Source organism: Trachinotus anak, unplaced genomic scaffold (genome assembly GCF_046630095.1).
Source record: "Trachinotus anak isolate AG129_WGS33_773 ecotype Australia unplaced genomic scaffold, CSIRO_AGI_Tana_v1 ptg000007l, whole genome shotgun sequence".
Classification (NCBI taxonomy): Eukaryota; Metazoa; Chordata; class Actinopteri; order Carangiformes; family Carangidae; genus Trachinotus; species Trachinotus anak.
Genome location: NW_027273858.1, coordinates 5,129,148 through 5,152,500, shown reverse-complemented (window position 1 = coordinate 5,152,500; position 23,353 = coordinate 5,129,148). Strand labels below are relative to the sequence as shown.

The 23,353-nt window shown below is 40.7% G+C and overlaps 2 protein-coding genes across 3 annotated transcripts in view; one reads left to right on the top strand and one right to left on the bottom strand.

Annotated features, from left to right (window-relative positions):
* kcnq5a (potassium voltage-gated channel, KQT-like subfamily, member 5a) overlaps positions 1–15,113 on the bottom strand; it is a 97,417-nt gene extending 82,304 nt beyond the window's left edge. For both annotated transcript variants that reach the window (XM_071480017.1, XM_071480018.1), the window contains exon 1: positions 13,485–15,113. In XM_071480017.1, the coding sequence (XP_071336118.1) occupies positions 13,485–13,825 (341 nt within the window). In that variant the 5' untranslated portion in view covers positions 13,826–15,113. The remainder of the gene's footprint in view (positions 1–13,484) is intronic.
* Positions 15,114–15,945: 832 nt separating this feature from the next.
* cnrip1b (cannabinoid receptor interacting protein 1b) lies at positions 15,946–21,997 on the top strand. The gene is made up of 3 exons (XM_071480024.1): positions 15,946–16,343; positions 18,214–18,358; positions 19,882–21,997. Exons 1-3 carry the CDS (start codon positions 16,165–16,167, stop codon positions 20,044–20,046), a joined length of 489 nt encoding a protein of 162 aa, XP_071336125.1. The 5' UTR covers positions 15,946–16,164; the 3' UTR covers positions 20,047–21,997.
* The last annotated feature ends 1,356 nt before the right edge of the window (positions 21,998–23,353 follow it).

Here is a 23,353-nt window from a genome sequence, read left to right as displayed (position 1 = left end):
AAACAGAGCCTGAGAGAGAAGTTTAGACCTTGCGTACTCTCTCAGCTCCACATACTTTACCCGGGCCAATCGCTGCATGGAGCGGGTGTGAATGTCGGATTGTCAGTTCCAGAAATGGTTGGACACAGGTCAACTAAGCAGTGAGGAAAAAATAATGAAAAATTGTACATACAGTATGGACCAAGCAATGGTGCAGCCTTCCAAAAGCATGTTTTCTATTGAGTGTCAGTGTAAATCTCTATTGATCACAAAGGAGCTGTGTATACAAGTAGACATATTATCACAGGATAACTGAGCTGTGGTAAAATGGAGTCGTGTATTATGGTTATTTTGTGCCTTTGTCGCAGTAAAATAAGATATACTACCCTTTGCAACATGCAGCAGCACACACTGTGGCAGCTCACGTGTGATGCAGCTGTTCTGACCTGTACAGGAGAATGACTTTGGGCCATTTAGTGTCCCTTTAAGGATGCTGTGGGGCAGAGATGCATCATTCTCTCAACTTTAATCAAGAACCGGCGGTCCAACAAACAAGAGACCCCTTGATCTCATAGCATGAGACAATAAAGATTTTCCACTCTGTAAACGAAGAGAAACAGATGATGGACAGCTCTTGTGCTCCTCGGGGGAACACTAGCCAAGAGCCACGTCCTGGCTCCTGACAGCTTTTAATAAGAAAGGAGAAAAAAAAAAAACGGAGCCTGCCTCAGTCAGTTTCCTTAAACTCTTGCACATATGCCCAAGATTCTTCACTCGGAGAACTTCAAAGAGCAGCCATGGTCTGACGCCTCCACAACAAAAGAGCCATCTTTAAAGGGCAATGAAGGAACACTGATTCACAACAGATTCAACAACACAGAGAGGGAGAGAGAACAATTTTAATATGTAAATCAAAACGAAGTCAAAATGTTGTGGGAACACTGCCAGTTGACTCTGTTTTTGCTTATTAGCTGCTGTAAAAATCCTCTTCTCTATATGTCAAATGTCCAGTGCAACACTAAAATACACACGCTCAGCTCGGCCAGGTTGATGAGTGATGAGACGACGACTGATAAGAGCCGACAGATTGTCCAAGTCTGACTTCTGCCTTCAGAGGGAAGCTCTTGCTGTGTCTACGTCTATCAGTGGAGTTGTAATGACTTCACACTTTAACAATAGCCAATTCTCACGCCTACCCACATTAACACCATATTAGCAAGACAGAAGGATGAAATTAAATGAGGATACAGTGTACAAACCTCAGATTTGACTGCTATTGTGTAGCATCCCTCCTTTCTTCTCAACCCTGTCTTGCCTCCTTCCATCCCTCCTTGTCTGCTGTCTCAGGCTGGTTAGATATTGATGCTGAGCTGGTTACATTACAGTCCAGGCAAGACAGACCAGAAACACATGAAATTGGTCTTATTTGCATAAAAGCCCTTGAATGGTATTTATATATGTTTTGGTGCCTGAAGCGTTGTCACAGGAAGCTGGACCTCTTGGATTTCTGAGATTGAATGTCATAAATGGCTTGTTGTTCCCAGCTGTGAAATGCCATTCTATTTCTGTCAAAATGTCACTGGATTTATCATAAAAGGATAAATAATGAAGGGAATGAGGGAATGATGTAGACATTGTTTTTTTAAAAGGCCTATTGTGAACAGTTTGGTGGATGTGGAAACAAAAGAAAACAGTCTACATGGAAGATGGGCAAAGTCTTTTGGTAGGGTCTGAATATAAATACTGAATAGTTGGAGTCATGGTGATAGCTGCAGCTTCCCAATTCAGTAGCTTCAACTTTCAGTGTTAGCATTTCTAAACCAAATCTGTCTCCAAAACAGTTTTTTTTTCTGGTTTATGTCCTCTTTTCAATGTGTGTTTTTCTTATCAATACCACAGAATACCAATACCAATACCAAGTTTATGTAATTCCTCAGTTAAAGCCATAATACAAAAACCAAAATTGGATTAAATTAGTCATTAACATAGCATGGTTTACATCCTTGTCCTTATGTAACTAACAATTATTTTTGCCATCAATGTATCAATTATTTGCTAAATGGCCATCACACATTTCATTCATATTCCATTAGCCAGTAGAGATATCTTCAAATTGCATTTGTTCGACCAGCAGGACAATATCCAGAGACATTCACACATTGTTGTTGTTATACACAACAGAGATAAGCAGCAATCTCAAAAATAAAAAAAGCTGGAAGCAATGACTGCTTTGCATTTTGTTTGATAAACGACTCAAACAATTAATCATTGATCAACACTGTTGAAAGTTAATTTTCTGTTGATTCAATGTGTGTCAGTGTGTGTCTGTCTTTTCAATGCTGTGTGTATGTGTGTGTGTATTAGAGAAAGTGACTGAGGCAATTAAACAAGACGGCAGACTGCCAGGTATCTTACAGCAGTACAGAGTAATATCACTGCTTGGAGAGCACATTACCCCTCTGTCTGTACCCTCATTTCACCATTCCTCTCTTCAACTCCTTTTCTCTCACCCAACCACCTCCTTTCTTTCTCGCTTCCTCTCACTGCCTCCATCTCCTGCAACTCTCAGCACTTCTTGAGTTCCAATTATTTTACCGGAGTGACAAATGATGCTCCAAAATCCATCCACAAAAGAAAACATGTCAAACGAAGCAAACACCTGTTCATACAGTATTTTCTCTCACTCTAAGAAGCTTGTCAGTGTGGGTGAGCTGGTGCTGTTCTGCCAGAATCAGTGTGTCACCTGGGGAAAAATGTCTCTGACTAACCAAGATGAATTATTCACAGTATGTGTTGGGCTTGTATGTTTTTGCTATGGTGCGTCGATGTGTATATGTTCATAAAGATTGTATAGAGCAGACTGAGCTGCCTCATATACACACACACACACACACACACACACAACCTTCATGCATTACTCTTTGCTCAGTGACCCTTGAGAAATCCTCAGATACAGACACAGCAAGAATTATGAGCCGTATATAGCAGTATACTGTTTCACTACCTGGGGTGAGAGTGTCAATATTTCAGTAGGTTGTGTGTGTGTGTGTGTGTTTGACTGGTTAGATGTGTGTGCAAGAGTGATACGTCATGGGGGAATATAGTCGACTACATTAGGTAGTCTACTTACTGTAATAACAGTTCCAAGGAATTTGCACTTTCTATTTGTTTTTCCACCTTATGCTACTTTAACCAAATGTATTTTTCACTCTGCTATAGCTGCTGTACATTAAAGAAATTGTTTTGAATTATGGGAAATATTCTTATTCGCTTTCTTTCCAAGAGTTAGGCTACGTACACGCTACTACGTTTTAACTCTGGAGTTTTCAAACATCTAAAACGGAGACAGAGACTTTTGGAAACACTGCTGGTCCTGTTTGTTTGAAAACTCCGGCACTGCATTGTAGTCTGGATGTGCAGAAAGGGAGATCTTTGAAAAACACCCACGGTCGCTCCCTGATTGGGTCCTATCAGCCTCGACTACCAGTGGTGAAAGCAGCATGGATGATGTACTGTGAGTGTTACTGACCAGTCGTCTGGACGGAGACTGTTTTCATTTTAAAATGAAAACGTAGTAGTGTGGCTGCTGCCTTAGACGAGAAACTGTATACCAGCCTCATGTCTGTGCTTTAACTAGAGAGGTAAAACTTAGCATAAAGACTGGACGCAGGGGGACAACAGCCAGCCTGGCTGTCTCCAAAAGTTTTAACATTCACCATAAAGAACCTCTAAAGCTCCCAGACTAACAGTCCTTCTTACTTTTTGGGTTTTAAGCAGAAGTTGTCAGAAAATTCACAACAAGTAAGACTGGCTTTTAGTGTTGACTGCTATTCATTCCTTTCTGATTGGTTGATAATCTGTCTTCCTGTTACCCAAATGTATGCACTGTGAGTATCTGCATGTTCTTCATGTGAGACATGTGCAGTCTGTGAAAATGAGATGCACAAGTTCCCAAGTGATGGATTTCTCACCCACTAATAGATGAATGTGAGCTGGGTTTAAATGAGACAGGTTGCTTTATCTACAGCAGTTAAATAAACTGTTAAATAAAAATGTTGGTTTGAAGGGGGTTTGCATGTCGTAATAGCATAAAGAGCACCTTCACTACATTAAGTACATTTTGCTGATACTACAGATGGATCTTCAGTGAACTATGAGCACAAATGTGCATTAATGTGTGTTAATATGTGTGGGTATGTATACGGGATTCTGTGAGTGTGTGCTTTTGAGGTACGTCCTTGTTCAGAGAACTGACAGGGAAATGTCCGAGGTTTGTGCGGCAGGGTAGGAGAGGCTGGTGTGACGCAAACCCGGCAGCGGTGCACTCTGTGTGGGCAGCAGGACTGACGAGCTCAGCCTGTCTCCATCCATCAGCGCCGCAGTCTGCTCAGCAAACTGGCACCTTGGCTGATGTACGAGAGGGCTGCCTGATGACTAACGAGCAGACACACACACACACACACATAGAGGAATACACACACACACACACACACACACAGAGCAACAGATACACTGCGTGACCCTGTATACTCATACAGTCATACACTGGCAGGAAAACCTGTGCAGCTGTAGTTGCAGTCGTTTGTGTGTGCATGCATGTGTGCGTGTCATACCAATAGTGAAGACACACACACAAACAATTGTTAATTCTCACAACACAACTACAGGTATGCACACACACATACACACACTCATGTTAATTATCCACTTGTAGTCTTCTTATTCTTTCTCTCTCAAACACCCATAGCATTCGAAAAGGGACACAATCTCTTGCTCAGTCTTGCCCTCTCTTGACCTCTTGCCCTTTGACACACACACATACCTACAACCTACACACTTCCTTTGTGACCTGCTCAAATGTCACAGTATATTTGTCACTGCAGCCCCTTCTGATCTCGCACCTTCTCACCAGCGAGTACTGACTGACGTAGCCGACTGCTTCTCTGATGACAATATCAAAGCTGATGAGATCGCTCATCGAATTCCTCCGCTCAAATGCTAATTGGCTCATTTTTTAAAACACATGCACTTAATGCAAAAAGATTGAGTGGAAAATGTAGTAGGTGTAATGAAAACAAATGCTGCAGTGTAACTTAAGGAGAAGAAAGAGGATTTTCTCATGTGCATTCAGGGCGATGCATTGGTTCATGCATTAATCATGAGTTTGAATTTCAAATTATTCTCCCTCCTCCAAAATTTCTCTCTTACATCACTGCTGATGGTTTGAGTTTCAAACATTAGCATTTAGCTGGAAGGAAATCTGGGGGTTTGTGCAGGCTATTGGGTTGCTAATGAACCATTAACTATTCAACCATTAGCTCTGTTGTTGAAAAATTGTTCTTTAAACATCTGCCATTTTGAAACAGTTTCTCCTTGCCATTGCATTGTGACATAATGACGACAACTAAATGTCCACTCTGTAGACCATAGGTTAAAACATGTGAAATCACCAGTATAGTCCTTTTTATTGAGCTCAGAGTCTTAAGCTCTTTTACTGTAGTTTGACTGTAATATAGTGAAAACCTCTGACATATGAGACGTGCAGCAAACCTTTTAATGCGACTTTATTTTCAAATTTGTGTCACAATGACCACACATTTGTCTTTTGTGTGTCTCTATCTGACAACACAGCTCATCATTCTCCTCTGCTCTTCTCCCTGTACACCAACACCTGCACCTCCAGCCATCGGTCTGTCAAGCTCCTGAAGTTTGCAGACGACACCACTCTCATTGGACTCATCTCTGATGGCGATGAGTCTGCCTACAGGTGGGAGACTGAGCGTCTGGTGACCTGGTGCAGGCAGAACAACCTAGAGCTAAACGCTCTGAAGACAGTGGAAATGATAGTGGACTTCAGGAAGAGCCCAGCCCCACCCACCCCCATCTCCCTGTGTGACTCCCCCGTGGCTACCGTGGAGCATTTTCGCTTCTTGGGAACCACCATCACACAGGATCTCAAATGGGAGCTAAACATCAGCTCCCTCATCAAAAAAGCTCAGCAGAGGATGTATTTCCTGAGGCAATTGAAGAAGTTCAACCTGCCAAGGACTATGATGGTGAACTTCTACACCTCCATCATTGAGTCCATCCTCACCTCCTCCATCACCATCTGGTACGCTGCTGCCACGGAGAGGGACAATAACAGACTGCAGCGTATCATCCACTCTGCTGAGAAGGTGATTGGCTGCAATCTTCCGTCCCTCCAGGACCTGTACGCCTCAAGGACTCTGAGGCGTGCAGGGAAGATTGTAGCTGACTCCTCCCACCCTGGACACAAACTCTTTGAGACACTCCCCTCTGGCAGGAGGCTGCGGTCCTTCAGGACCAAAACCTCTCGCCACAAAAATAGCTTCTTCCCATCTGCTATTAGCCTCATCAACAAGGCTAGAGAGCCCCACTGTTGCTGATCAATTGCACCAATCACCAGAAAAAATTCCTTGTATGTGAAAGCATACTTGGCAATAAAACTGATTCTGATTCTGATTCTGATTCTGATCAAATGAACAGAGATTCATAAACGTGATTGAAACCTAGCACTGGCAGCTAAACGCAACAGTCATTTTGGCCCGTGTGCTGGCTTTGTGCAGCCTTGAACTAGAGATGATTCTACCACATCTATCAGTGTTCTAGCCCCTTCCAGGCCAAATGCTATGAAAATGACATGAAAACACAAGAAAGATGCAAACAGAGGCGAAAAGGTGTGTTTCTTAGAATATATTGTAGAGATGCCCAAAAAGGGAGAGGCATGATTGCAGGGATGCAGAATTGATAGGTCCATAATTATAGGTGACGAGTTCACTGATCACTACACCACCAGTCCTATAGAGGCTGAAACTATAGTGGTAAAGAAATAGCTTCTTTGGTCTCTAACTTCGAAATATGTCATTTACTTTTGAAAAAGACAAAATGTTCAATATGCAAACATTCTGTTGTTGAGATAATCCTGCACTTCTTATACATCTTTCATTTCATGTTTATATATCATGCACATGCACACACAGCTGTGAGATACTTTTGGGTGTCTATAAATGCCTTTTCCTTCATTTTAAATCAGAGAAGACAAGCAGATGTTGCTTTTCCTACAGGACACATGGAATAAACAAACTTCGAAATTCTGCCTCTGTCTTTTCTTGCATAGAAAACCTTGAATCTCCCTGCTCTTATCTTCACCTCCTCTGTCACTCACTCTCAGTCCCTCTCTCATTTTTTACTTGTTTCCATCTTCTCTTGTTTCCATCCCTCTGTTCTGCCCTGGATGACATGTGCCAACTGGTGACCTGGACACACAAATCCACACTGTGTCTGTGTTGTGTTACACTGTCCAGTGAAGACAAATACACACACACGCTACCTTTAATAGGGTACCCACTTTGTACCTATTCCTGCAAACACCGGAACACATCATGACAGTATTTATACACATACACACACACACGCATCCCTCGTCTATTCATCCTATCTAATAGGTCCTTAGCATTTTCCAGCATTTTCCATTGGGTGCCAGCCAACATCCTCCTCCATACCTGGAAGTAACTCGGAAACTAAACACAGAGACTCTTTTATGTGCTCAGGTGTCTCAAATGTCGCCATGTTCTCAGGAAACAAAGTGCAGTCTCTTCAGGATGCCTTTGAAGTTCTTCAGTCCTGAGTGCATTTTACATTTTTTCTTTTTCTTTGGATCAATGCACCTGCAGTTTGATGAGTGATTGAATAATCTCTGGGTGCAACAGGATCTTGTAGCACTTCAAATTTAATCAACTGATTCACATTTCCAGTCTCACAACTGACATGTTTGAAAAGAGCAAAAGTCCTCCACACTGGGTACAAACATTGTATTACAAATACTCAAGTTCTCAGGAACTGCTAAATTGTTTTTAACTGGAACACAATATATTTTAATGTATCCATCATGTTGTTTTCAGAGTTTCCAAAACCCAATCAGTGAAATGAAATTAAGCAGTGTTGTGAGAGATACTAAGTTTTCACAAGACAGCAGAAATACACTGCTTGAGTTCCAAGACGTATAATGTGTTGACCAATCAAACCACCACATCAACTTATCAGTCACATGATACACGCCCCTCACCACCACTGAAGGTTCACACAAACTCGCTATGGCTGGTATGAATGGGTAGAGCAGCAGTACCAAGAGGAAACAATAAAAGGCATTAGACATGGTCAGATTATGAAACAACGGCAGGGCTCTACTCTACTAGGTTATCAATTGTTTGTTTCTGGATTTATTTAATAATTATGTAATTATGAGTCATCATGATGTTGACACTGAACAAATACTAAAGGGTATGGTTCAGAAATACACAGTCTATAAGCTTAAATTACTGATATCAAAGAAAGCTACCCCCCCTCCCCCTTAAAGCACACACTCACATTAAAGCTCCAGAGTTCACACAACCTTCAGCTGAACTAAACTAGGTGATTCCTGAATGTTAACCTGTTGCTAATGTTAGCAAGGAGTGAGACACCAAATGCTTTCAGCGCGCTGGCGTCCCTCTCTATCTTCAAGAATATTTGAAGACTCCTCTCCTCTGAGAGCACTTCCTCTCCTAACACCTCTAACACCCTATCATGCCTACCTAGCACTTACTGTGCACTTCTTTACCTGATCTCCTTGCACTTCGCCTTATTGAATAGATGCAGTACTTAGTACTTATTCAAGGTCTTCAAGAAGCTTCAGTGTTGTCCCTCACATGTAAGTGAATTTCAGTAAAAGCATCCACCAAATGAGTGAATGCAAGTATATATGTCAATTCTGTAATTCATTACTGCACTGTCATGAAAATATAGCTTGTCAGAGTCTTCTGAAATAAACAATATGACCATTTAAACTCACAGGAGTGTTTCCCTGATCAACCACCTCTATGGTTATGGGCTGATTTAGTTACAAATATAGTTAAAGCTGAGAGACAGATTGTTTCATGATTTAAAAAATGTCTGACTGTTCAAATAAAAATCAACTATGGCTCCCTTTAAAGACCCGACTGAAGCTGGGAGTTAATGCATCACAGACTCTGCACAAATCTGTGCAGTTAAAGGATAAAACTGGACTGAGGTTGATCATTAGAAAAAGATTGGTATCTGCCTCACAGCAGATCATCACGCTGGGTTGATGTGCTACCTGTCGATACACTAGAATGGCTCTGGGATCAATGTCTGATGCACTCACTGTGTGACTGAATTAATCAATCACACACACACACACACACACACACAGAGAAACATTTCTGTAGCTAATTTTCAGACACAAAAGCAAACACGTGGATACATTAACTCTTGCTGACAGAAATGTACTTATTACTTACTTTGATAACACAGTAACCTTACACACAAACACATACACACATCCATGCATGGACAAGTGGCATACAGCACCTTCACACTTGCCTCAGGTACAAAAACGTTGAGCACACAGATTAAAAATGAGGTGAGACAGTGCTCTGATAAACACACAAACACATGCAGAAAGGAAACGAATCATCTTCCGAGTATAGCACATAATGCAGACTGTGACTGGAACCCATTTCAGAAAATGTGATTAGCCCAACACACGCCATCTCATTAAGAGATTGAATCTTAATGCCAGGAGTGTTTCAGTGTGGGAGCACTATTTGGCAAGAAGAAAGCCCAGATGCTTTTCAGTGTCTTGATTCATACTGCGGTCCATCACCAGCTATAAGCACCACATCAGGGATTCCTATGATGAGTAATATATAGATTTCAAATATCTACACACACATATGCACCATCAAGCTGTTTCTCTGACACAATTACCCAGAGTGGATCCACACGCACAAACACACACAGAAGCATCTGTTTCAACATAACCACTTACTAATTACTGACGATCAAAGCAAACTTTTCTTGTATAAATCATGTACTTTCTTGTTTGTGTGTATGTTCATCTCTTACCACGTGTGAATGATTGTGTTTGTAACACGTGTGTGTAGCCATGTGTGTTTACGTGTGGCCATACCCACATGTGCATGTTGTGTACATCTGTTTATATATGATTGCGTTTCAGGTTTAAGTGTAGATATGTGTGTCTGTATACAGGTAAAATAAAATTCTACACAGATTTGTGAGTGAATGGGTGTGTCTGTAAGTGCAATGCGCTTTTTTCAGATAAAAAATATGCAAAATGCATGTGCATACTAGTACTGTTGGTGTATAAGCTTATGTATCTACATTTGTCAGTGTGTGTAAATTTGTTGCACACACACACGTGTTCAGAGTTTGTCTTTTTCTTCTTTTTTCATATATATCTGAATAAGCAAGAGTATATAAGCATTAACCACTCCCTGACATCAAGCATGAACACACACACCACATGATGTAAAGTAACCACTCAGGAAATCTAATCTGAAATACCTGTAAATGAATGCAGAATATAAAATTTGAAGTGGTCCGTTCACTAGCAGTTTCTTTAACAGCCAACGATAACATTACATTATAAATACACTTACTGTGGAGACTTTGAAGTGAAATGCTGCATATAATAGTTTTAATTTGCAATCTGGATTGAACAAGTGACCATGTTTGGATCCGCTAACACTGAGAGAGCTTTACAGTACCAGTAATGACATGGTGCAGACGATTGCGGTATCATGTGTTGTGTTAAAATACTAACTTTTGGTGAATTTGTTGAGAAATCTCCAGATGCAAAAGGACAAAGTGTAATAAAATAAACACCTAAATATGTTTTGAACACCTAATGTGCTAATACCTAAATCCTAATACAAAGTGTCCTTATCCTTCTAATTAAGATGTCATATATTCTGACTGTTGTAAATGTCCTCAGGTGTCTGCATCTTTTTTCATGTCTGCTTTCCTTACAATATGTCAATGTTTATGTAATGAAGTACTTTTCACAGTTATCTCCTGCTGGCCCTGATATGGTGAAATCCAGGGAGAAATAATCCAAAAGAGAAAAAACTGAACCTCTCTCGCTGCCTTCACTGCTGCTTCAGAGTTAAATCTTTTTCTGGAGTTGTATTTATTATTAGTGACACTGGATCTGGGATATCACATATAAATGCTTAAACTGTAAATAGGGAATGACAAATCTACTATAAAGAGAAGATCATTAAAAATAGAGTTCAACAATTAATCAAAATATTATCAAAATCACAGTATGGCCAAGTGCAATATCCAAATTGCAGGAGCTGCAATTTTTTGATAAAAGGTCAAATGTGTCACAACATACTTACAAATAAATGAATCATTGTCGTGCTACAGAGATGCCCCGAGCTACAAATCATACTCTCCAGATGTAAGGGAACATGCTTGTTTGGTACCATCATATTTATATTTTTTTCCAGTGAAAATGAAATTCAAAAATTCTCATCAAAATCATGACTCATCAGAATCGCAATATTTGTCAAAAAGTAAAAAAGTATACTGTGCACATTTGTAGAGTAGGCATCACAGCGTAAAATATATAAGTACATTAAACTGCACTTGAACACTGTTATGTGTACAGTAGACACATGCACATCAATGATTTCCAACTGAATTCCTAATCTCTCTGAAGTTTCTTTATTTCACTTAAAACAATTTGTTTAAGTGGCACTTTTATATCATTTCATATGTGCAGCTGATGCAAACTATCAAGTGTGGGAGGTTGTGGTTGCGAGCAGATGTAACAACTTAACCCTTGCGACCTCAGCTGTCCCGACTGAGCAAATAAAACGTCAACATCCGGCTTCACAGCCCCTCCTCTGACAGCTCTGCTTCCTCCTTCTCACAGCGCTCTCCTTCCAACAAGGCTGAGTTGGAACGAGACGGGATGTGGTGTTTCATCACTCCAACCATGCTGCGGTTGGTGGCCGTGCTGGTGTATGTGTGCGAAAAAGATACATACACATCGATTCATGCATATGTATATGTAGTAGGCTATATTTACTGTATATGCACAGATAGAGATGTAGTGAGAAAGACGAAAGTGTAGTCCGTAGGATTCACCACAGCTGTGTTGATGCAGAGCTTGCTCATCCATGAAACAACAACTTCATGTGTAATAATCTGCCACAAGCCTGACAGCTTTTTCCTCTGAGATATCCTCAGCCAAACAGAATATGATGTCTTTTAAAAGCCAAAGTTTCAAATAAACAGAAAAAGATTTGTTAACAACAGCATCAACTACTACCTCAGCTGAGCAGACACAGACAAGAGCGGCGCTTACAGAAACCCAAACTTAAATCAAGTGACAGCCCCGCCCACAAGGTTTGATTGACAGGTGATGTCTTGGACATGCAGTACAGAAGCCGCACAGCAAAGAGTATAAAACAGAAAAGAATCAGTCCACAAGCAACTATCTCTAAAGATACGACAAGATCTTGTACTCTTGTGGATCAACACACAGTACATTAAGAGTGTGTCATGTTGACAAGCGCCCTTGGGACGCAAACAGCAAAAGGCAATGAAACGACAAATCCCATTAGTTTAGACAGACACAAAAAAGGGAAAGCTCAGTCTGAATGTTAGCAATAATCTTCAAAATGGTTCACTGAAACTGCACAAAGAGAGAGAGAGGAAGTTGGATGGGGTTTTTTTGTTTGTTTTTTTTTTTTTTGTGTGTGTCAAAGGAGAACTGAAATCAGACGTTTTGGCCAATGAAGCTATTTTACACCAGGAAAAACCAAGCTGTGGTCAGCTGAGGGCTGTTTTGAGTTTAAGAACTGGAACTTGTCAGCTTTAAAAAGTCCCTCCAGGACTTTCTCTGGAGCCGCTCTCTGACCAAACCCGTGATGAAAGACTCAAGATCGTGCAAGCGAGTAGCAGTTAATATTACATTCACCCTTTTCACTTGACAGCTTGTTGACCTTCTCTAAGAGCCCAAAATCTGTTAGAGCTTCCAGTGTTACGTAAAGATTAGGAAGAGACTAAACCTAATACAGTAGTGGTTTTTATACATTTTCTGCATACAACTTTTGCAATTAGGTGTAAAATAGCACATAGGTGTGCAGTGTAAAATTGAAAATTCACCCACTTTTAAAATCTAAACAGCTTCAGGCTTTGTCTTCAGTGTTTTCTGCAAACTGTGGATGGAGCAACAGGTGATCACATTCAAAAGAAAACCTGTGCTGACACATTGCGGCATAAGGTGAATGAAATCACGCCAGTAATAGTCACAGCCAGGATGTCTCCATCACCAACTTGATAAAAATTTGAAAAAGCAAAGAGACGACCAAGTCACGGTGTTGAGTTGTGTTGCTAAGCATATCTGTGTTTATATGTTTATAAGTATGATGGATGAAGGGAGATGGGACTGCATGTGTTAGACAACAGGAGTAAATGTAAGGAAGTAAATGGCTCTACAAAACACTTTGTCCCCTATGAAACAAGATCCATATTCAACGTGCATCAGTTTGACACCCTGACCCCAGCTGGTCATTATCATGACAACAGTCAGTATCAACTAATGGTTTATCTCTGCTTGGTACTGTCTAAATCTCTTCTATGTAATGAGTAAAAGTGTAAGCACTCACACAAAAGCGTGATAGATGAACGCCCATTCCCTCGGTCTCTCCAACACGTTGTAGAGGTAATTCTGGAGCCGCCGGTACCGCGCGTTCCTGCGGCCGCTCTGGGCGCTGTAGGTCAGCGGCTTCCCCAGCAGGCTGAGCCGGGCTCCCTGCTTCCTCTCCGCTCCCACCGCACCTGCCGTGGCGGGAGAGAGGAGACCGTCACTTACTCGCACCGCGTTATTCATCGCCCTTTGCCCGGACTCCACATCTTTCAGCGAGTAGTCCTGCACCCGGCGTCCCGTTGAGGTCTTCAGCCAGAGCCCGGTGCTGCCGCTCTCGTCGCCGGTGTGACTTCGCGGCATGGCATCACCAGCGCAGGCGTGGAGTGCGCTGGGAGACCGGCGGACATTCACATGTAGCCAAGTCCTCTTGCGCCAGTGGTTGTTTGGCTACTTTAACTTTCACTGAACAGTGAATAAAACAAAGCAGTGAGTTAAGAGTTAAATGTCTAATCTGCTCTCATCCTGTCATTCAGCTGATTCACAGTCTGGTTTGGACACTTTGGCCATCTGCGCAAGGCTGGAGAAGAGTTGGGTTATGAAGGAGTGGATCCATCCAGACATTTGGCGGTGGGAGGGCTCTCCCATCCTCCTACACCACACTCTCCCTCTTCCCCAACTCACTCGCCGTCTTGCCTCTTTCTGTCAAAGTGTGGAGAGCCTGCCGGTGCTGCTCCAAACGTTCATCCTCTTTTACGCATCGGGCAAAGAAGGGCGCAGCACTGCCGCCACCACCACCAAAACCACTGGACTAGCAGGTGATCTCTGTGGCTACGTGTGACTTTCGATTTGAATAATAAATATTGACTGAAGACACGCGAAAAGACACCAATGCACCGATGACGCAGGTTTTACGCAGGGAAGGAAACCGCCTGAAGACCGAACCAGCCACCGTGATCGTTTTGGTCTATTAACCACAGATAATATCCAGGCCAATATGCTGCATTAATCACCCCCACACAGAAACACAAGCTCTTCTTCTGCGAGTCAAAATCACACTTTAGGAGGAAAATCGACATTATGGTATTTGTATAACTGAATATAGCCTACTGTGCAGCTGGTTTCACATTGTAGGCTACAGTTCAGTAGCCTACTACATTTTCCAAAGTAAAATTTCATAATTGAATTGGTTGGAGGTTGAATATCACTTTGAGATTAGTTCATTTTCAGAGAATGAGACTTTACAGTGAAGGATAGCGGCTTCAGCGACAGCAGAAAGGGTGGAGGTGGTGGGCTCAGCTCGGTGTCAAACCATCTCCCCCCGGAACCGATCACGCTTTCTGATTATGTTGTTAACAGCTGCGTCACTCTCCTCCCCACCGACCGACCATGTGACACATGGACCCCACTTTTTCTTTTCTTTTTTCTTTTTTTGTGACCATGTCTTTCTAACCTGTCACTACCAAACAGACTGCTGTCCAATTTACACATGAATTCACGTCCATTCAGGGTATTTAAAACAAAGTGTGACTGAGATTTTAATCCCCACTTCTTTCTTTGACCTACAGCAGACCCTAAGTGGTGATATTATTATTATGATGATGATTATGATGACTATTATTATTATTATTATTATTATTATTGGCTATGTTCAGTCCTTTTAATCAATACAATGAAGTTCAATAGTTAAAAACGACTCCACTATTCCCATATGTTTTATTTCAGTCCTCAAATGAGAGAAGTTTTTGCAGACATTACCAGTTTTACGCCATCGTGTGTAGTTTCCCCTTTTTTTGAAATGCCAGCACATCACTGTCCTATTGCAACTTCTGAACATTGCCTAAACAATTTTAAGCCAGGCATGTTATAGCCTGTGGGGTTTTCCTGTTGTGATCCAAGCCTGGCCTCTAGTGGTCAAAAAGTAGAATTACACGGCCTCATATCTGAGTCCTCAGCAACTGGTTTTGAATGACTGGATTTATCAACCATGTGTTTACATTTCTGTCTTAAATACGCCTGTTCTATGATGCATTAGTACAAGGCTATAGGCTATTATTAGGGTATACGACTGTATGGGGTTACTTTGTGAAATATTTATTTAAATTTTAATCATTCTAGCTGTAGACATGTGTTGACCTTAGGTGGACCCTGAATTTATTGCTGTATGTGTTATACAGTTAGTCTATATATCCTCACCATCTGTACGTTTTGCTTTATTTTTACCCTGTTGTCCAGCCTAATTGTTGTGTTACTGTGGCAGGCAGCATATAGGCTATCTGACGCCTTCCAGGATTAGTTAAAGTAATCCACACACAGACTCATGATTGGCGGAATTTCGTCACCGCGAAAGGCAACCTCCATGTTTTACAATAACACTTAAATAAGAAACAGAAAGAGTAATAACGAGGAGGGGCGCAAGAAAGAGGACGGGTGGGGTGAATAGGAGCGAGTGAGTGAGTGAGTGAGAGATTTCAGGTTGAGAGAGAGAGAGAGAGAGAGAGCATTGGTTGGGATTAGGCCTGCAGGATGGACGGGATTACGGGGCGCAGCGCTGCGCAAGTCCCTGTGCGGTGCGCTCTGCTGCGGGCTTCTCCGCATGGACTTTCTCCGTCTGCCTGAGCTGATCCACACCTGAGACCTATAACACACACCTCGAAATCTCACCCATCCCGGAGACTGGAGGGGACTGGCTGTATGGAAACATGGCCGACGTACCACAGATCGTCAAAATTGGGATTTCCTTGAAGATGCTTCCCAACAACACCGCCGTGTACTTCAAGTCCGACGGGGCACGGTTCGGACAGACCCGGACCATAAAGCTGCTGACTGGGTCCAAGTACAAAATCGAGGTGGTCGTTAAACCAGGAGCGGTCGAGGCCACGTAGGTAGCTCTTTCGATTTTTGTTTCATGCATGGATTATCATAACCCAAGCAAACTGATAGGCTATAGTAAACCTATTGATCCTGTCAAATAAATATAACCATGTTCCCACAACTTCCTTCTAATTTAATACTGAGCGCCAGATATTTTCAGGGAATATGGAGATGATCCATATGGGAAGGCTGTGGAGATTTTGCCTGAATGTGGCATCGCTAATTATTGTTATTGCTGTCGCGAATATTCCGGATTATAGAGTCGTTATTGTCCGGGTATATTTTCAAATCTACCCTGGATCTGTAAAATGTGTCTTTAGTTTTTTGTTTTTTTTTTTTGATTAAATGTATTTACTCTCCAAAGTGAAATACACTATGCAGTAGGCCCTCTATCTGCTTTAAAGAGCCTCAACTGCAGTTTTCCTGTATTTCTTCCTAATCACACAGATTGAGTATTAGTTATGTTGCTTGAGTTGATAAAAAGACCAAAGATAAGGGTCCTTCCTCTCATGCACTCGATGGCGTTGACCTTACAGGTGTGTTGATGAATAGGCAAGCGCAGATTTTAAGGCTGCATTCATGTGTAGTAGGAAATATGACCATTACAAGTCTGTAACGTACATTAACTGGTAAAAAGGGATATAAAAGTGGAGCTTTTCCTTGATTTCCAGGCTGCAGAGAACAAAAAATATCACTTAAAAAAATACATCTTGCACTTTTTGTTACAATAGTATGAACTAGGCTACTTCCCAGTCTAGCGCTCGGAAGTAGGATTTTACGAGGAGCACTTGAAGGCAGCATAAACCCCAATTGGCCACAAGTCAAATCCACCACAGATTAGGACTCAAGCGTTTGGGCTTTGTGTGTCCGCCCTGTTGTGATTTGCCTACAATTCATGATTATGGAATGAATGTTGTTGTACTTCCATCTCCGAACAGGGATTAGTGTTGGACATCTAAATATCAGGGTGTGAGACATGCCTGAGTGAGCACATCGCTGTAAAAATAAAAATAGGTCATACATGCCATGATGCATTGGAGATGGTGAACTGAATTTGTGGCATGCCCATGCTGTGGCCTTATATCACTTAATGATCTGTCAACATATAATCAGCATCAGTATGAAGCTCAGTGTATCTGTAGAGGGATTCAAGATTTTATTGGCCTATGATTTCAATAAATCCAGTCTGTCAGATATGTCAGGATATACCTATGTGTTAAGTTCTGATGATCAATCGTTTTCACATTAATCTTTATTTTTTTAACAATATCTCCAGACAAATTCCATGTACATGAAGTTGAATATAGTCTCTGTGACTTGCTGGAAGGCTAACTGCTAGCTAATTAGCTAATTAACGACCTAAACAAACATGACCAGCTCAGACACCGATAGCCGCTAATTAGCGCCAACACATAAGTCAAACTAGAGTTTCACTCACCTCAAAAAGACGGAGCACAGACTTCTCCAGCTGTATTAGTCAATTAACCACACAGCATGAAAAATCCCCCAAAAGGCCTCACCAACAGGGCCGAGAGGTCAAGTGCAGGACTCAAATTAGCTAAACTGCTAGCGCACAGCTAGCGGCTAGACAACTGTGACGTCACCCACCTGTCACTCAAAGCAGCCACGCCCTCAATTATACATTACTTTAAGCTTTATTTATAAAAAAAATAAAATCACCCCCTGTGCAATTGTTATGAAGGTAATTAGCTATAGAGGCTTTTTTATTTAAAGTTTTAACATGGGTGTCTGTGGGGATTTACTCACTTTTGGAGCCAGCTTCAAGTGGCTGTTCGAGGAACTACAGGTTTTGCACTAATATGTTTTTCATCCCCTGAGGTTGCTGCTTGATGAATCCTTTGTGTACATGTATGCAGGTCGATGAGTGTGGGTGGGGTGACCTTTCCCCTGGAGCAGCAGTCTAAAGACCCACAGTCGGTGGTCTATACTGGCCAGTACGACACAGAGGGGGTGGCACACACCAAGAGTGGGGAGAGGCAACCGGTTCAGATCAGCATACAGGTATGGATTTGCTGTCCACAGGACAGGAAACTAATTTGATCTGGAGAAACAGACAGGAAATATTCAACATTCAAAAGTCTACAGTGTATCCTGATAGTTACAGTTGTTTCCATGGTTACAGTTTTATACAGTGTACTACAACAGTTATATTTGTTCCCAAGGTTACAGTTTTTCAACAGTGTATCATGATAGTTACAGGCGTTACCGTGGTTACAAATTTCTACAGTGTATCAAATTTCTACAGTGTATCCTGATAGTTACAGGCGTTACCGTGGTTACAAATTTCTACAGTGTATCCTGATAGTTACAGGTGTTACCGTGGTTACAAATTTCTACAGTGTATCCTGATAGTTACAGGCGTTACCGTGGTTACAAATTTCTACAGTGTATCTTGATAGTTACAGGCGTTACCGTGGTTACAAATTTCTACAGTGTATCCTGAAAGTTACAGGTGTTACCGTGGTTACACATTTCTACAGTGTATCCTGATAGTTACAGGTGTTTCCGTGGTTACGGTTTAGCTGGAGTAACCATGGATGATGATAGCTACATTGGTGTAGTCATGGTTGGGATGAGTGATGGATCGTTTAGGTGTCAAAGCTTGTAATTAATTAATATAACTTAAGTTAATAATTATTTTCATTAAAATATCTTGTTTTGTGTGACCAAATATATTTAATCTACAATGATGGAAGACAAAGAAATCCAGAAAATATTGACGTTTGAGGAACTGGAACCAGAGAATTTTTTTTTTTTTTTAATTTATTTATGTATTTATTTTGCTTAAAATGAGCCAAACAAATAATCAATTACTGATATTGTATTTAAAAGATTAGGTCATTAACTATTTAGCATGCACATTAATTAACAGTGGACTGGTCATTGTGGTGTACCAAGACTCTGATCCAGCTTATGCAACACACACCACTGACAAGGCCCAAAACTGTTGTACCAACATTCACATATCATCCACAAAATGAATTCCCGGTGTTCAGAGGGCAAATCCTGCCATCTTGCAGTACTACACAGACACTTGGAGGAAGCGGGTGTTTGAGTTCCTGGCAAGGCAATGAAAGCATCTGATGCAAATGTTCAAATATGTTTAGAAATATCTTATAAGGAGAAAGAGAGCTTAAACTATATAATGTCGCAAATATAATTGAATTTGGTTTGCGTCTGTGTTGTTTATGCTCCCCATCTGTCCAGTTCACACTCTGGGGCCTCAGGGATCATATGGTGTGTGTGTGTGTGTGTGTGTGTGTGTGTGTGTGTGTGTGTGTGTGTGTGTGCGCACAAGCATCCATCTGTCCAGTCAGTATGTTTCCTCTTGACTTCACATGATTACACATGATAATTCAGTGAGAGCCTCTGTGGCTACATTAATTTCTCATGAGCGTGTGTGTGTGTGTATTCCCTTCTGTCCACTCTGTATGTTTCATCACCAGCTCGTCAAATCAGGCAGTCTACAAGATGTTTGAAACTTTGTGTTTGAGTATCTGTCTTTGCATCTGTTTCTCCCTCAGTTCACAGAGGCGGGAATGTTTGAGACAGTGTGGCAGGTGAAGTACTACAACTACAACAAGAGGGACCACTGCCAGTGGGGAAACAGCTTCAACAGCATTGAGTATGAATGCAAACCCAATGACACGCGCACACTCATGTGGGTCAACAAGGAGATGTTTGTGTGACGGAGGAACAGCCTGAAAGATTCAGTGTGTAATCTGCAAAAACACTAGGTGTGACACTAATTGTCAGTTTGTCATGTCATTTTCTCTTCAAGAGAAAGTTTTCTGTTGCTAAAAGGATGTTCGTTTGTTTCCTCTCCTTATCTACTGTCGCTCTGCTCCACCTAAAATTTTTCTCTGTGGCTTCATTGTTTTTCTTTTCAATTTTTCCAAAAAATATCAGAAAATCTAAAACTTTGAGTGTTTGGAAAAAAAAAATCCACACACCCTTTCCCTCCTTTATGCTGTTAATGCATTAAATTTCCTGCTAAATCAGATCCTACAGCAGTTCATGTAAAATGTGATGATGTTGCCAGTCTTTCTTTTATTATACAAATGCATTAAGATTAATATGGCATCTACTGAGGTTAAAATGGCACACACGGCACTTCTCAACAACCGACTTTAAATCAGTTTTAATTGTGTATTGAAAGATTTTTTTGAGATGAATATTTTTAACGTGTAGTTCAGCTGTGGTATCTGTTGATCATCAAGCGGTACAGAACTGTATGTGTGTGAGTGCACGTGTACCCGTGTGTTTCAGTGTGTGTGTTTTACAATTGGTGCTTTACAGATGTGGTCATTTGTGTTTATGTACTATGATGCTATGTCTACATGTGAAGAGTTTCATTACAACATTTCCAGATATTCATGTCATGCCAGTTCTTAGAAAACTACTGCTGGCTGGAAAGCAAAGCATAATAAGTCATGTTAACATTCACCTTGTAGACTTCCCCTGTCAACCAAGTCCAGTGTCCTTGAATTAGTGGCGTTTGGATTTAACCGGCCCCAAGCAGAATCCTTTCCATCTGTCCTCCTATGTGAACTTGCCATGACATCTGCAGCCTCTAATGTTAACAATATGGGGTATATATTTCAAAGTATGCAACAGAGCAGGGCAACATGACCGAAGAAAATCAATACACATAGTTAAAATTCAATTAAGGGATTATTTATCACAGGTTTTCTTCATCAGCTACAAGTGCGAGAATAACAAAACTACTACTTTCAGCCTGTTTTGCTGCTTTTAGTTGTGAGACTTTAAGCTTGTATCACTGGGGAGATACCTTTTATCTTAACAGTTATGCTGGTGTTGTTGGCGCCACACAACACACATTCCCGCTTCAGAACCAAAAAATGATTGATTTATTTTATAATTTGGACTTTTACATTGTGCACTTCACCCAGGTGCCTTGATGAAATCTTTCATAGGCTCTTGAAAGTGTACAGGTCAGCTCCTCTGCCAGCCTCTATAAGCTGCTGTTACCCTGAAAGAAAGTGTGTCTGCCCCTTTACACTGACACTGTCGTGCACCTGTCCTGCGCAGCACCTCCACACCCTGAAATTACACAAATTCTTGTTGTCATGTTTAAGTGAACTTATATTGATTAAGTTTTTAAATGAAACTCTTTGTGTAGCTGTGTATATGTGTATTATTTTGTGGTACCATTTTGTGTACAGTATGATGCTGTGTTGGAGGTAGGAATTATGTATTTGGATGAATTTGTGCCCCTATTTACAGTGTGTTTGTTTTCTCTACCTCTTCCAAAGGACTTAGCCATGAATATTTGTGTTTATTAAAGAGAAATATTGTGTTTCAAATATTCAGAACATAAACTGTTAATGACATATCTAAAAAATGAATTTCTTGTGGGAAATAATAGTATTTCAAAAATAGTATTTTTTGTACAGTGAACCATTTGAGATTTTTTCATATTTTTGTGTATTTTGGTAGAAATGACTATAAAATATTTTCTGTGAAATTTTGAATCAATCTATGCAAGAAATCAAGGCAACAAAATAATGAAATGGTGCAATACAGTGCTGAAATTTACATATCGTTCTTACCTTTTTGTGAAAGTGTTTGTTTATAATTTAATTCATAGTAAAATTGAAAATCTTTTTGTGTGGAAAATGTGTTTATTTGACTCATTTATCCTAAACTAACTACATAACCTTCAGAAGGACAGTATTCATTAAACACAGTATTGACAACTCAAGCAACTGCTACTGTAAATCAGTTTTAAAAAGGAAAACAACATAAATTGATCAAGTTCATGTATTTGTAATGTCTATGGGAACTTTGAAGGCAGCAAAGGGAAACATATAGAAATACAAAGATGTCATGCTGAACAGCAGAAATATATGTAACAAGGGGAAAAGTCCCAAAGAGCATTGTGATCCAGGTTGACCACAATAGTTAGAAGTACACAATCATCACGCTGACAAAACAGAACATCACTCTCAACTTTACAATAATGAAATGCTCATCATTGACTTGAAAGTCCTAACAAACTCACCAACCTGCTTTTTGATGCTATGGTGTTGCATGCAAAATCTGATTGTTCTGCAGCAAGGAGGAGTGAAGGATCAACCCAGCTGCAAAGATATAAAAATCTGTGTAGAGATAGATTTACCCGCAGTACTACCAGAATCCTGGAAAATAATATTTTTTTATTTTTGTTATAAAGGTGTGATTCTTACCCCGCTGTCCAGAATTATTGAACATACCACGGCTACTATATTTACTATTACTGCTAGTAGAATTACCACTGGCTTGCATGACTCACACACTTTCAAAAAGACACCACAAGGACAAGCTTCATTTTTACCTCCCTGGTCGCTTTACTGAAGCTTGAGCTCTGCTTGTGGGCAAAAATAAAACAAGGATCAACAAATGTACAGGACACAGACATATCCTGGTTAAACAAAGTTTCAAAAAAAAAAAAAAAAGGATGTTATAAAAGTGTTATTTCATGTCAACATTCAACAATTATGTTTGAAGTTTAGAATCTGCTTCACATTGAAATGTCACTGAAATGCTGCTGGATGTCTAAAAAAAGTTTCCTTTTTACATTTAGCCCAGTTTGGACTCAACATTTCGTTGCTGTGAAATCAATGGTTACATACGGTTCATCTGCTACCGCTGCTGTGTCTGCTTCTGAAAAGAAAAATACCCATGGTGCTACACATTCTGTCCACTGCAGTACTACAAGTGTTTAGAAACTTCACACACGACCTAATTCTATTACAACTTGTTATACATGTAGTAATAGAAGTAGGTGGAACTACTGCTGTGGTAGAAACTACTACTGCCAGTTACAGCAGTAGTTTCTGCTCCAGTCCAAACATCTTGTTCTTTAGGAAATGTCCAATTGTTTAGATTTTCTTTTCAGTCCACCTCTGCTGTTCATCTAAAGACACTTAAAATCTGACTATGGCTTACAACGCTTAGTGTGGATTTAGTGCCTGTCCATGAGGCGAAGTCTGT

Bases quoted from the DNA above. Each gene is read 5' to 3' on its own strand.
- cnrip1b (XM_071480024.1), top strand. From the start codon at position 16,165: ATGGCCGACGTACCACAGATCGTCAAAATTGGGATTTCCTTGAAGATG. The intron at 16,344-18,213 runs GTAGGTAGCTCT...ACATGTATGCAG, and splicing joins CCAGGAGCGGTCGAGGCCAC to GTCGATGAGTGTGGGTGGGG. The intron at 18,359-19,881 runs GTATGGATTTGC...TTTCTCCCTCAG, and splicing joins CGGTTCAGATCAGCATACAG to TTCACAGAGGCGGGAATGTT.